Source organism: Tachysurus fulvidraco, chromosome 13 (genome assembly GCF_022655615.1).
Source record: "Tachysurus fulvidraco isolate hzauxx_2018 chromosome 13, HZAU_PFXX_2.0, whole genome shotgun sequence".
In the NCBI taxonomy this organism is placed as follows: Eukaryota; Metazoa; Chordata; class Actinopteri; order Siluriformes; family Bagridae; genus Tachysurus; species Tachysurus fulvidraco.
The window spans coordinates 18,415,778-18,430,490 of NC_062530.1; the positions used below are offsets into that span (position 1 = coordinate 18,415,778).

Sequence of the window (14,713 nt, forward strand, 5' to 3'; positions counted from 1 at the left end):
AAAAATATATTGTAAATAATTTATAATTACAAAAATCTACCAGAAATATAGAACAATATGAATTATTAATAAACAAATAATTTAAGGCTTTAAAATATGCTACTTTAATATGTATGTAATTAATCTATAATTACTGTTTCTCAGTGGTTGGTTTGTAATTAATGACCTGTAGTTGACTCCAGTGTGACTTAGGGCAAGTTTCGATCTTGTGTTACACTGACTGAAATGTGACTATGAGCGTGTCTTTTTACTAAGGTATCACATGCCAACATCCTGATGGGAATTCCCTCAAACATGATGAGTCAGTGTTGACTCTCTCAGTGTTGCTCCCCCACAACTTACTCACTCTTCTCAGTAACCTAGGGTAGATGTTGAAATTGCCCAGTGGAAAGTCAAAGCAAAGGACTTTTGACATATTCCATATGTCCCGAGATGGTAATCCGGTGCTAGATAGCCCTCTACATTAAGTATTTTCTTGTGACTACTGCTGCTATTTTTGGTGCCACTGATGAGCCTCTTTATCATGAGAGTTTCTCATATGTTATGGCCCAGATTACTGTTGGCACACCCTCAAATGAGCTGTCTCGATTTTGTGAAAAGTGTGTCTCTGTTCTTGAACTGTAGCATTTAATGAGCAATTCGTTGATATTTGCTCTGCAGACTTATCAAACGTTTGGTTTAATGAAAATCATTGTTCTTGATGTAATCTAAGGATTGCATTTCCAATCAATAATTTTTGTTTAATCTCACCAATGCTTCAGTGCATAAACTCAACTGAATATTGTGGACTTGTACCTGAGAACCACTGCTTTAATCATGAAGGAAAACAGCAGCCTGCTATAGTATACAGTCGTAGACGTGTTAGGATGAATAATCTCACTATCCAGAGTCACATCTGGCTCATTAAGGATCTACATTGTGTCTATGACAGTGTCTATACAAATAGAATTGAATGGAATTTTTGCTAAAATATTTGCTCCAGTTCAAATAAAGTACAGCTTTGCTTTTCTTGACAAAACCCCTTTTTCATTATCCAGCACATCTGCCATCAGAGGAATAGTTGAGTGGCCACTCAGGACCTATTTCCCATGATGAAAGGGGTGGTGGCTAGTTTGCCTTTGTTTAGTGTGACCTTCAAAGGGGATATATCAGAAACAGTTCTCAGGAACAAACAACCTTTTCGTTCAAGCTTCAGGTGCTACGATAATGTCTAGTGAGCGGACATAGTCTTACTGGACACCGCGCATTACTCCTTCTGTTTATAGTACACTGGTAATTCACTTACCAGTTTGACTTTCATCAAACTATCATGCTCTATTTTTCTCCTTCTTGCTCCTTTGAGCTATTTTTTTTATATTGTAGCTCAACATTTTTTAATGCTGGGTTACTTACATTTCTTACACTCTTACTTAACTTCTTGTTTGCGTAGGAATGGATGAGAGCACAGGTGTCCTCAGCTGTCTCTGTTTGAAGTAGATCACAGGGGCTTTGATCATGAAGGCACACACACACACACACACACACACACACACACACACACACACACACACACACACACACACACACACACACACACAGGCACTATGACACTGCACAGATGTTTACCACACAGGTGACCTAATGGGTCGAGGAATTTTCTTTGTCTCTTAGGGTTACTTGATACGAAGCGGTGATGAAGGACAAGAGAGGCAGAGTAAACCTTATACCATTGCTTTGAACAAGATTTCACTATTTATATATATATATATATATATATATATATATATATATATATATATATATATATATATATATATATATAAAACAGTGTTTTCACTCATTTTTTTGTCTGTACAGCATTGGTAGATATGTTGTTTTTTTAGTGTGTTGTTTCAAACTGGCAGTTCATCTCCATATTAAATGCAACTCAAAAAATCGAGATTAAAATAATAAAGCAAAACAGGCAAATGAAACAATTTAGTACAAAAATAGGTTGTATTATTTAGATACGTTTTATAGAAAGTCGCTAAACCCCCGTCATTTCTCAGTGGTAGTGTAATTAGCCCAGAAGCTACACTGGGATCTGATTCTTCCAGTTTCACACAGAGCCTTCTGCAGGCTTCCTTTAGACCATGCCTGCATTTTGAAAGATTAATAAAGCTCTCAAAAAGACTAGCCAAGACAAACATCTCTGACACAGTGATACACACACTATCAAGAAGAATAACACAATGACCTGACTTTCACTGTTAACAGATTACTCAAGGTGCCATGTAAACAGCATTCCGTGATATCAGTCTATTTGATTTCCAGAAGTCTATTCTAGACTGAATTTAAGTCCAATAAGTAAGATTTTCCTTCTATCTGATGACATAGTTCCACACTTAGTACCACCAATATCATGAGAGATCTCGGTTCTTCAGTCCCTCGCTTACGTCCTTGCTGTCTGTGACAGTATATGCAGTTTTCTTAATAATTCACATGATCTTAAAAGCCTCACGTTTTGGATAAAGACGTTCAAAACGTTTTTGTTTTTTCTTTAAAATCACCTCATTAATCTGTTTGCTCCCATCTTGGAAAAGACAGGCTCTGATATGGCACGTTATGGGAAATCCATTAAACATGGCAGGCCTCTCCAGGGAAATGCGAGAGACACGGCACTTAGTGTGCTTAGTACAGTGTGGAGCAGCGGGGCTTCTGGGAGCCGCAGCCTTAATGAACTCTGTGCTTTATATTCTGTATGGCAGGTGAGCTGTTACATGATGGAGTGGGATGTGGGCTGGCTAAAAAAAGCTCCTATTAAGTGCAGTGATGTCTGGTTGAATTGCTGGCAATTGAGTAATAAATTGAGTAAAAGTAACATTTATGGTTACTCCATTGGTGCTTATTTGAAGAAGAAGGCAGCTTCTAGACTCAAATTGTTGGACAATTGTGATTTTGTCTCTGATTCTTGTGGACAAATCACTACCCCAGATGCACAGGGCAAGCCGATTTCACGTGTGGGCTTTTATTTATTTATTTTTAGTTGCCTGGTGAAATAGTAGATCTAACAAAAAAGTAAACGAACAGCACTACGTTAATATTGCCTTTTACAAATGTTTTGATTTGCTTCATAGGTTTAAACTTACTGTTCTTCACGTTAATGCAGCCCACCTTGAGAGCGTAATTGTAGTGTGCGGTACTCATTCATATTCCCTCAAAATCGTCACGTATATCATATCATATGTCACCTCGTATTAAATTTTACTGAGGAACAAATAAAGATGTCAGCCTAAGCTACTATTTCTTCCAGTTTGATGAAAAAGCACCAAAGCTCATACCTGACAAGTGGTCAACAGGTGGCATTTCGCTATGTCAAAACTTTTTGATACTAGAACTACAATCACAAAATCATTGACTGTTTATTCATCGTTTAAATTCTATTAATGCAGTTAACTACCAAACTAGCTTGTCATACATTATTGCATCATGTTACATCTACAATCAATTTTTAGCCTAAGCTTTTACTTACCTGGTCAATAAACTAATGGATTTAAGATTTGTGCAGATTTATCTGAATGTTTTGATTGACATTTTTCCTTGTCTGTGTGCAGAGATTCGAGCTCAACTGGTGGAGCAGCAGAAATGTATCGAGCAGCAGACAGAGATGAGGGTCCAGCTTCTTCAGGACCTCCAGGACTTCTTCCGAAAGAAGTCAGAGATCGAGATGGAGTATTCCCGTAACCTGGAGAAGCTGGCTGAGCGCTTTATGGCCAAGACCAGAAGCACTAAGGACCACCAACAATACAAGTGAGTGTTGTGTTTGTGGTTATGCATGATTCATCTGACACTTGGTGTGCTGGGGGATTGACACACAACCTGAGCAGACAGCTAATATTTAGTTAACCTACCGAGCGCAGTTCGATTAATTACACATAGTGACTTCTTCATTCATGAATAAGAAATTAATTTGTACAAATTAATACAAATTAATTGCGAATAACTTGGCAGTCTAAAGATTCTAATTACACATTTACTAAATGACACCTCCAAAAATTGCATTTTAATACCACACTGTCTATTTATTTGTCATATCTAGCATCAGTGGATAAAAAGAGGCATTACAAAACCTATTTCTACCTATTTATTTGTAAAACCTCTCTATACATTCAATGGAAATGAAATGCAATATCCTTGGTTTCAAATCATTAACACATCATTAAATTGTAGTTTTCTCAGACTTCTTTAACACTGATTTTTCTTCTCAAAGAGAGTGTTTTGTCAAAGAGAATTAAATAAATGAAAAAAAATATTTGGTGATATCATAATGGCCTGATGTATGTGTTAATTAGTCACATGAGCATAACTAATGCATTGATATTTATTGAAATACTCATGGTCTTTTTATTTTCTCATGGCATTACCCTGCAGGAACTATTAAAAGTTCAGTTTGAATACTTCAATTGGTGGACTATGAATCTACTGTAGCTATAGAACCACCTATAAACACTTTGTTCACAGCTAAAATGGAATATTGTGATACTACATGTAAAATGTCCAGCAGCCTTAGAGTCACTGAGTTCAAGTGACTCTCTCAAGTTTTCCATGGGTGAAGACGCTGAGCTACAACCTGGGACAAGCTGCTGGAATGTTGAAATGCTTTTAAAACAAACCTGCGGACTTTTTGTCCTGTCGGAGATCACTATTGTCAAGAAGACAGGCCCATATTTGCATGCTGTTTAAACTGGTTGGATAGGAAATATCTATCGGCTGTTTGCCTTAGGCTACTGTAAATAGAGCAGACAGCTTTCTGCCGACCCAAATGAGTCCAGCAGCTGTGAGTCTGACTGTAACGGCCGCGAGTTTCTGTTTTTATTGTGTGATATACTGGCCTGTCAGAGTATAGGAAGACAAAATACTGTATACCATTTGAATACGTGTAAAACTCATAGTAAGGTGAAATAAGGCTATATTCAAATATATATGCAGTATATAATAATATAATAATAACACTGCTGTAATGTTTAGCAAAAAAAATACTTTATGTTCAGCTCACTGCTGGAGAGCATCTGTAATAAGGATTATTGATAAATTCTGATCAATCAAGTCTCAAACTTATGTGGCAACAAGAAGACATAATAAACATGAGGTTCTTTAAGTGCAGAGTAAATGGCTTAAATAGGGCCACAATATGTTTAAAGGTCTACAAAGACAAATGTAGTTGTCTGTTCCAGCTGTGTGTCTCATTCAACGGTCATCTCTGTTGTCGTCATTCATTTGTAGCTCTATTTAAAGACAGGATTGGACGTGAGGAAATCCGTTTGAGGATATAGGGCGAGGAATACAAACGAAGTACTCTAGCATCCCGCTGACAACTTTGAATGTTGTCTTGCGGGTCTAATGTGTGCACACTTCCTTGTGTTTGTGTAGTGCTACTCTGATCCTGATCACACACACACACACACACAAACATGCACAAACAGGGAGAAGAGGCAGCTGAATCAGCAGAGCTTTGGTGCTCAATGGTTAGTGTTCTTCTAAAGCCATGTGGCGGCCTCATCCACAGAGGGAGAGCACAGCTGTTTGCTCAACTAACATATCCGGCTCTGTTTGTTCAGGGAGGTGTGCTGGGATGGGGATGGCAACGATCTGATTACATCCAAAGTCCTCCTCCTACACTACCTCCTAGAGACTTCACAAAGATACCAGATACTAAGGGTTTCATAGAATCTGGCTCACTCAAGTAATGTCCATTTAAGGGATTGCGTGTTACAGTAGTTATGGGATTTTGTTTTGGTATTGGACATTTTGCCATATCTTTGGCTGAAATTTGCTATACACCTTTCTATAATATGATACAGTATAAGCACTTTATACAGGCAGTTTATCTGCACAAACTCTCATGAATAAGCTGGCATTCCACTTTGCTAAATCCTCCACTAAGCACACTGTACTCCCTCTCTGAGGACCAATTAGCTGCCATTAGTGCATCCACTGGCTCTGCCTATATCATCCTGCCATGCATTAACTGTTGAATGGGTTTTTTTTCCTGTAGATAAGGAGTGAATGTAAATTAAGAATATCACAAGTGGCATCTTTATTTTTCTGCACAGAATTTGTGCAATCAGCAGCAATGGAGCTATTGACACTTGCTCGGTAAAGCAGATAAAAGTCTAGCTAATCAATGATTCTGTTCAGTTGCACCAGTATCACCAGTCATCTGGGTTTTACATAACCGAGGAATAATGTTAAAATCTATGTTAAAATAATGTTATACTGTTAATAGAGTCTTTTTAGTTAACTTAAGAGAATCTGGTATTTTTTTTATTGCTACAGTAAGTCTCTCTCTCTTAGCTACACCTGCTTTAACAGCAGAAGGCCTTTTGAATAAGATTAAATACATTGATTATTGTATCTTGCATTTCTAGATGCTCACTGGAACCAGTTTATGAACGTCCATATATGTGGCTTTCTTTTCCCAGCTTGTCACTGAGTTCCTCAAAACCTTGGAACATGTACTGTACAGATGAGACACTTTGTTCTTCACTTGTAAAGAACTATTTTCAAATCTTTTAAAGCAGATCTTACTGTTTACTCAGTCACTAGGTCATGTACAGGATGACCCTAAATGCTGAACACATAGGAGAAATTAACACTTTTTTAGTAAACTAGCTTTATTGACAAAACTCTTCATCTCTACTACTCAGGTCTTTACGATGTACTAGACATGTTTTCCAGCATTTCAGCTCTTTACGATGTACTAGACATGTCTTCCACCATTTTCTCTTAGAGAACAGTAGTCTCACAATTCAGACCCATAGCTTTCACTAGAGATCTCTGGTAACTCAATAAACATGTTCAAAGAATTGCATACTGTACCATAAAGAGGCTGTTTGACTGACATCACAAATGACCAATCATAGATGCCCTTAGCCCATTTACAATTAACAATTAAGTGTTGCATTTATTTGCCTTGAACAGTTTTAAGAAGAAAAAAGGATATCTTAAGATGGATATTTGTGTATCTGTGGAATTTTGCTCAGTCTAGAGCAAGTATCTTTCTCTGAAAAGCTTCTTGTTTTTTAAACCAGTACATACACGTGCTGACTACCAACTACATGGCACCACTGTAAGATTTTTTCAGATAGTGGCTATGTAAAATGTGCCAGAGGTACCAAGCACTTCATGGATTGTCGAAGCATCTTAGATTGAGTCCATGTGAATGTATTTATTAGTGTATTATTAGACATTTTATAAAAATAAAAGAGAAATGTGCAGAATATGGCTACTTCTGGTTTATGGCTTTGCCTAGCTGCAATTTGGTGTTGTAGGTATTGTTTTCGGGTGTGTGCTATAGGACACTGGGAAGTCATTGGTGGTCACAGCATGACTGCTTGGCCAGGTCAGAAGGTCATCTCATTAGAAAATCCTGCCTTTGTATTCTCTAGGAGCACACTGAGGGATGTCGTTTCTATTTGTTTTATAGCGTTTCTGATCTCACAAATACCAGTATTAAGAATGCTTTACATACATTTTGGTTTCGTTAAATTTATCCTGGGAGGTAGTAAATAATCAGACTCATTGTCCATGTTGAAATTGGACGACCAGGTTATAATTGCACAGGTTTCCATTTGTTTAATTTATGTGTGCCAAATTCGTATCCCATACAGCATTAACCACAATTTAAGCATTATTTCACTTCACTATTCAGCTTTGTCACATGCTTTCCATATGTTCTGCAGCTTGAAAGAAAAGTCCCTAACGGCTGCATACACAGGATACTGATCGAGTCTCGTGAAAGGTTTTATGGTAATTGCCATCTGACCAAGCCTGCTCGTCCTGCCATAACTCTCTCATTCTGAAATCTCCTTGTCCAAATTGTGCTCCTTCAGGCTTTTAGTTCAATTAGATTATCCATTTCTTCCAGTCTGGCATGACAGATCTCACCCTCCTTGCTGTATTTTTTAACTTTGAGGATTAGTTCTTATCACCTTATGTTATTCTATTCAACAGATTTGCTTCCTGTTTCTGTTTTAAATGCTGTGGTGTTCATGAAAGTATGACTGAAAATGTCAACTCGGCTTCTCTTTCTGTCTGTGTGGCATGTGGATGTCCGTGTCATACGGTTCAGGGATTGGATATGTTGACCCAACTGTTGTGTTGACACATGCTGCCTGTTTTGCAGGCTTGGGCTCTGAACCAAAGGTCATTCTAGTGTTTAACCTTTAAATGATGTGAAAACAGCGAGGTAGTACAAATACCTTTGCAGGTGAATGCGAAGGCGTTTTTACTTTTTGTACATGTGTGCATGAGTTTGTGTGTCCTGGGTCTTTGTCTTCTCAGTTGTATAAATGACGAAAAATAAAATACATTCTGGAAAATGAGTCCACCACAATGGTAGTTTCTATTAAACTGGCAAAAGGCCTTTATGTAGAATAAAATGGGGAATAAGGTAGTAACTTTTAGACTACATACAAGCTTACTCTTAGAGGTTCAACTGTTTTTATTACATCTGGCTGGAAGGCAAGTTATAAGATTATAGTCAAGGAGTGTTTTTTTTTTTTGCTTTTCTTTACTACAGGTTCATTGTCTCAAACACAAATTCATCTTGGTAATTAAAGCAAATGCAAATAGCTGATGAAGAAATTATGTTTGTTAACTTCAATGGTGTGCTGAAAGACCGGTATCTGTATTTGTGCTGGTTGATGTGTGTGACACTTGGTGTGTCCTGCTGGAATGATTACTGCACTAGAAACAACCACAGCATAATCAATCAACATTTATTTCTTTAACTTTTGACATCATCAATCCAGATGCTTTCTGGCTAGCTATCCACACACCAGTTCAGTTCAGTTCTGGCTCACATTGTGGCATCAAATGTTTAGTCAAACTCAGATGAACACAAATCAATGCGGTAACTATTATGCTACGATTATCCAATCAGACAAGGGCTTAAGGGCTTTGACTTCTCCATATAACCAAATCCATGTAAATGACATAGAAACATCTGGCATCAGTGAGCAGAGAGATTGTGATGCAGCATGTGATGAGCAGACTTGTGACCTGAGTTATGGTAAAAACCTGAGTTTTTTTTTTTTTTTACAAAATCAGCACAATTTAACTGACTTATGAACTAACCCCAATTAGGGTCTCGAATGGCCTGTGCTCAGGCCTAAGGAGTGGTTTAGATTATGCTGAGAAAATAGTAAACAGATACAGAACACCTAACACACAACTTTTCTAAACTAAAACAGATTCAAAGGCTTTAAAACAGTGTAAATCTTTATCTTTCCTTATCTTTGCTTTCCAAACACTCCTCTTAGAACAATAAACTACCTCGAGTTTCAAAGTACTTCATTTAAACCATTTAGTGGAGTTTGCATTTGGTGGTGTCACTTCTGTAGTTCTGTAAAATTTATATTGTAGTTGCTTTGTGTTACACCTCAGTATACTGTTGATAGCTCAGTGTATGACGTGAATGTGGAGGAAATTGGGAGTGATAACAACCGTTCTCTTACTGGTTTTGGAAATACTCTAGAATAGAGTATGAATATCTGTGTTTCGGTACTTAAATGGATTTTTGAAAACTATAGCCAACAATTTTCAACACATTGTTTGACATAACATCCAGAAGGATTTTTTTTATTTATTTATTTTATTTTTTATTTTTTATATAATTTTGTTTTGGAGGTGAGAGGAAACCAGAGAAACCCATAAGGATATGGGGAGAATATGCAATGATCTGTCACCCAGATAATAATCAAGAGTTCAGGATGGATTTGGGGAACCTGGAGCTGTGAGGCTACAACAACCTGCTGCTAATGATGAGCAATTCAATTTAATGTGAATAAGGATTACTCTTATTTTATTTAAAATATGTTAATTACTCTAGGCTTGTAATATACAGTGGGGGAAATGTGGTTGTTTATTTAAGTTACTGAGTGATAAAGATCAACAAATTGTTTCTCAATTTTCTGAAAATATCATACATGATATCAATATCAAAATAATTGATTTTAGTCACCATCTCCCTATCCAATTTCCTTTCTGTATTTTTTCATTCAATTTCTCTTTCTTTGTCTGCAGAAAAGACCAGAACCTCCTTTCCCCAGTGAACTGTTGGTATCTGTTGCTGAACCAGGTGAGGCGTGAGAGTAAAGACCATGCCACGCTGAGTGACATCTACCTGAACAATGTCATCATGCGCTTCATGCAGATCAGCGAGGATTCAACACGCCTCATGAAGAAGGTTAGAAAAGTTGGCTGTCCTGCTTCCTCAATAGACAGACCAGAAACCAAACAACATGTACACATAAAAGCCATACGCCTCTTTACATTCATTCAGTTTCCTGTTGGTTAACTAAGCCCCTGAGGCTCCCATGTGGAATCACATCCGCCATTTGGTCTCTTTTAGGTTTGCCCTTTGTTTGGTCTCTGTTCCTTTCAAGTAATTCTCACCATGTCCTTTATATACACCAGACATCTGTTCTCTGCTGTTATATTCAAAGGAATAGAGCGTAAAATACCACCCACTCGAGACACGACTACCCTCTCTGCAGTTAGCCCTTTGTGAAGCAGGATCATGTGCCTGTGTTCTTTGTGGTTTTTGTCTTTAATTTGAGCAGTGCCAGTGTTCTCTCTTCAGACTCACGAGGTCAGTCTGTCCGTATGACCAGTTGTGCTTCCACTTTTAAAGTGAAGCTTAAATCATGGTTCTCTCAGGCCAGTTGACTTCTGACTTCACTTTTTTCTAGGAAGGACAACTTCTTTAGTGATCACACACTCCCATATCACTTTAAGTTGACCACAGGACTAAATTACAAGGCCCAAACACTGCAGGGAGATGGTTAGAATCCATCAAGGGAACTGAGGAGCTGGGCTGGAAGGCCTCAGGATGGGGGAAACTAAAGGGTCCTTTCCAAAAGCAGAGAAAATACTAGCCTTCTCTTGATGTGTGCAAAAATGCCAAACTCATCTCTTACTGTTTCCCTGATGTGATTCAAAGGTACTTATTACTGTGTGGGATGTTGAAGGGCCTATGATAAAAGAACAGATGTGCCATATGTGCACCACAGCTGCTTTCAGCAATATGAATGGCTGGTACTGGAGCATAATAACAGAGACTGAAATGTTATGAGTCATGTTCTGTACCAGAGAATACTTGTCCTGCAAGGTCACAGTCGCTAAGAGTTGTTCTCGTTTTTTCCCCCACTCGATAGCTTTCCTCACTGTCTCCAGACATTCTATGTCTTTCTTAGCATTTTGATGATACACTTGTAGGCCAGAGACAGTGAGTTGTACTCCTAAACTGCCTTGAATCTCATGTGTAATGCCTAGAAATTTATAGCAGAGTTAAAAGTATCTGCACCCTGTAATCAGCTCTCTTGATGACCACAGCATGGTTTCAGTATTCATCCTCACATACAGGCCATTTATACACACAGCTTTCTCACTGACACACAGTCTGTGCATGTGTGTGTGTGTGAGTGTATGAATGAGAGAGAGAGACTGAGAGAGATGAGGTCACAGTTAAGGTAACACAGATTTTACACACATCTGTGTTTACACGCACACTGAAATTCTGCTCTTTATCTGATTTAAGCTAGTTATCAGAAGTGATCAGATAATGAAGAAATATGACAAAATCATAATAAAGCCAATGAAATAATTTGATTTATTTAATATTTAATTAAACTATATCGCTATTCTCTTAACGAGGCTAACCGTGGCTGCAGACATACTTTACACATGTGGCAAAACACTTCTTTCTGATTAGCATACCCTTTTAAAATATTAAGAAGGTAAGTATGTTTTGAGACAGTTGGGTTCCCACTCATACTGTGTATGCTGCTACCTCTGGTGCTACTGCCTCGTGTGTAAGAAGAATGAATGAATATGATGTATCCATGATGAATACATCAGAATACATGATCTGAACAGAAACTTGCCATTCTTTGGAATTGACTGATTGACTGATTGAATAAGTTTAATTAATTTCAATGATGCCATTCTTAAGCTGCTAAATGAAATACAACTATTGACTGACTCATTTAGTTATCAGATTGCACAACAGTATGTAAAAAATAATTGGATTTGTTTTGTTTTTTCTCTCAAAAATACAACGATGAACATTTCCCCCATTTTTTTAACCTATTATTAAAAGTATGATTTTCTATCTTGACAGTGTGCACTGTAAAGTAGCTGTGGTTACTGTGCTGGACTTTGACATCAAATGAATGCTTTGCTAACTGCAGATGTACATTTTCAGCATGAAGTCCCTTCATGGATGGTCAGACTTTAAAACATGCATTTTGTTTCATTATTTATTCCTCTGGCTTTTTCCATGCTTGTGGGTTATTTTAGGGAAGCAGTGGTCAGATGGGAAATGAAGGTGAATTTCCTCACTCATGGAATCTCAATAAAAAGAGAACTATTTAGAACCGACTTGCAGACAAACGTGTGTAGCGAATAGAAGTTGTGTCTGCATTACAGCTATTTAAGTTTTTAAAAAAATGCAGCAAGCTCAGTGTGTCCTCATATGCAGTATAGCTTTAGGATTTATAAGCTGCTGTCATGGAGCCTCTGTCACTTCCTGTATGGCAGCATATTTTACCAGCGCTGATTTATGACTGCGTTTGACAAAGCGTTGCAAATGCTCATAACAAACCAACGGATAGAGCTGTGCCAGTGACACTGCAAGATAATGCTAGGGCACGCTGTCTGCTAGATCATCACCTAATTTCCAGCCTTTTGGTGGGCTAAGATGCTTAGTGTATTCATATTTCACACTGATTAATGTGGTAAGAAATAAAGGCTTTATACAATATGTGTTACATATGCTACTTTTCTTTCTGGGCTCTTTATAAATGTCTAAATTAAAGTTTATTACTGCATAAATTTTGAGACAACTAATAGGGGAAGAGTGAAACAGTTCCATCCATAACCAGTTACATTAAAGGGATAACCAGTGTTGTCCAAACCTAAGCAATATATACCTAGTGATAGTTTTCTACAGATAAAAGTTCAGCATGTTCAGAAACTTCCTTATATTGGAAGTGTAGGAGCAGGTGTTAGAGAAGGCGTGAGCCTTTGCACATTATGCTCTGATTCTGTATAATTCAGCCTTTGGGATGATAGGACTGCTTTTGATAAGGGAAGACATTATGGTGATGTTTTACTAGTTTAATCAATAGAGCTCAAAGTAAACACAAATGTGCCCCTGTTTCGAAGATCAGTGAGAACCAGAACCTCAATCACATTAATCACATTAAACTGTGGCAGTCAGTCTGTCTGATATTAGCTGTAGATAAACTGCATAGACACTTGATCTAGTAGTCTGAGTTCTGATTACTAAAACATAGATGGCATGGACCTGAGATTTATCTCTTAGTGACGGTTTGGCATAAACGTATCAATGTGTATGCCATCACACAGAGGATGTGTTTTAATCCAGTAGGTGAGTTACACACGTGCACACCTGTTTGTAGTGTAGTGGGGTTATTTGTACAGTGGTGTACTTATCATTGGCTCTTGACACTCAGTGGCAGGAAAATGCTTATAATTTGAAACCACTGCTTTGAATTGCAGGGTTTAATTACATCACACAAACCTGAACCGCTAAGGCACATCTGTGTTTCAAAGATAATAGGCATAGTAGAAAACACAGAGGATTGTACTGGAGAGACTTTTTTGCATGCAGTGCTGTGATAAGGAATTTTAGATCTCAGTACCAAAATACAGGGGCACGGTCTTAATCCAGGACATCATGTGAAATTACGGTGTTTTTTTCTGGATTAAAGAACTGTTGGAAATCTGTTGATTTTAATTAAACATTGATTAATATTGGCAAGGGGGCACGGTGGATTAGTGGTTAGCACATTTGCCTCACACCACCAGGGTTGTTTGATTCCCGCCTCCGCCTTGTGCGTGTGGAGTTTGCATGTTCTCCTCGTGCCTCTGGGGTTTCCTCAAGGTACTCCGGTTTCCTCCACTGGACCAAAGACATGTAGGTTGATTGGCATCTCTGGAAAATCGTCTGTAGTGTGTGAGTGAATGAGAGTGTGTGTGCCCTACGATGGGTTGGCACTCGATCCAGGGTGTATCCTGCCACAGGCTCCCCGTGACCCAAGAAGTTCGGATAAGCGGTAGAAAATGAATGAATGAAAGTACCAAATACCAGTGTCACTCTTACCAAGAGCCATTTAGTAAATCTGACAGTGGAAAACTAATAGTAAGGAAGATAAGGACTAAGGAATAAAGCATGACTAAGGCATGCAGTTATAGATTGCTTACTATGCTTGGCATGCTTACAATAGTTACAGTAGTTATAGTAGTTGCTCTATATGTTTACTCTTTTACCACATTGCATCATCATACTGTTTCTAGTTATTTTCTACTAACCTATCCTGTATACTGTTTAACTGCAGTTACGGTTATATCAGTACTTGTAGAGGAGATTGAGTTGCTCAGTCCCTCACTGAGTTATTGCTGGGAAAGGTCTTAAGAATGAGATTAGTGAAAATATGATTCAGTTAGTGAGGGACTGGGGCAGCCGGTAAGACAGGAAGCCATTACAATAATCCTGCTGGTCCACATGAGGTGCAGGACAGGGTAACAAAGTGTAAAAAAAATTTTTTTTTCTGTTTTTGCTTAATTTTATTTGGTATTTTGGGATATGAGTGTGCCTAAACTGTTCTTACTGGTCATTATGGAAGTTTCACTGCATTTCTTTGTGAGTGCTACTTCTGTGAGTGCT

General features: G+C 38.0%; 1 protein-coding gene across 3 annotated transcripts in view; it reads left to right on the forward strand.

The window, feature by feature from the left end:
• srgap1a (SLIT-ROBO Rho GTPase activating protein 1a) overlaps positions 1 to 14,713 on the forward strand; it is a 77,849-nt gene that overhangs the window by 19,438 nt on the left and 43,698 nt on the right. For all 3 annotated transcript variants that reach the window (XM_027161611.2, XM_027161608.2, XM_027161607.2), the window contains exons 2-3: positions 3,573 to 3,768; positions 10,045 to 10,207. In XM_027161611.2, the coding sequence (XP_027017412.1) occupies positions 3,573 to 3,768; positions 10,045 to 10,207 (359 nt within the window). The remainder of the gene's footprint in view (positions 1 to 3,572; positions 3,769 to 10,044; positions 10,208 to 14,713) is intronic.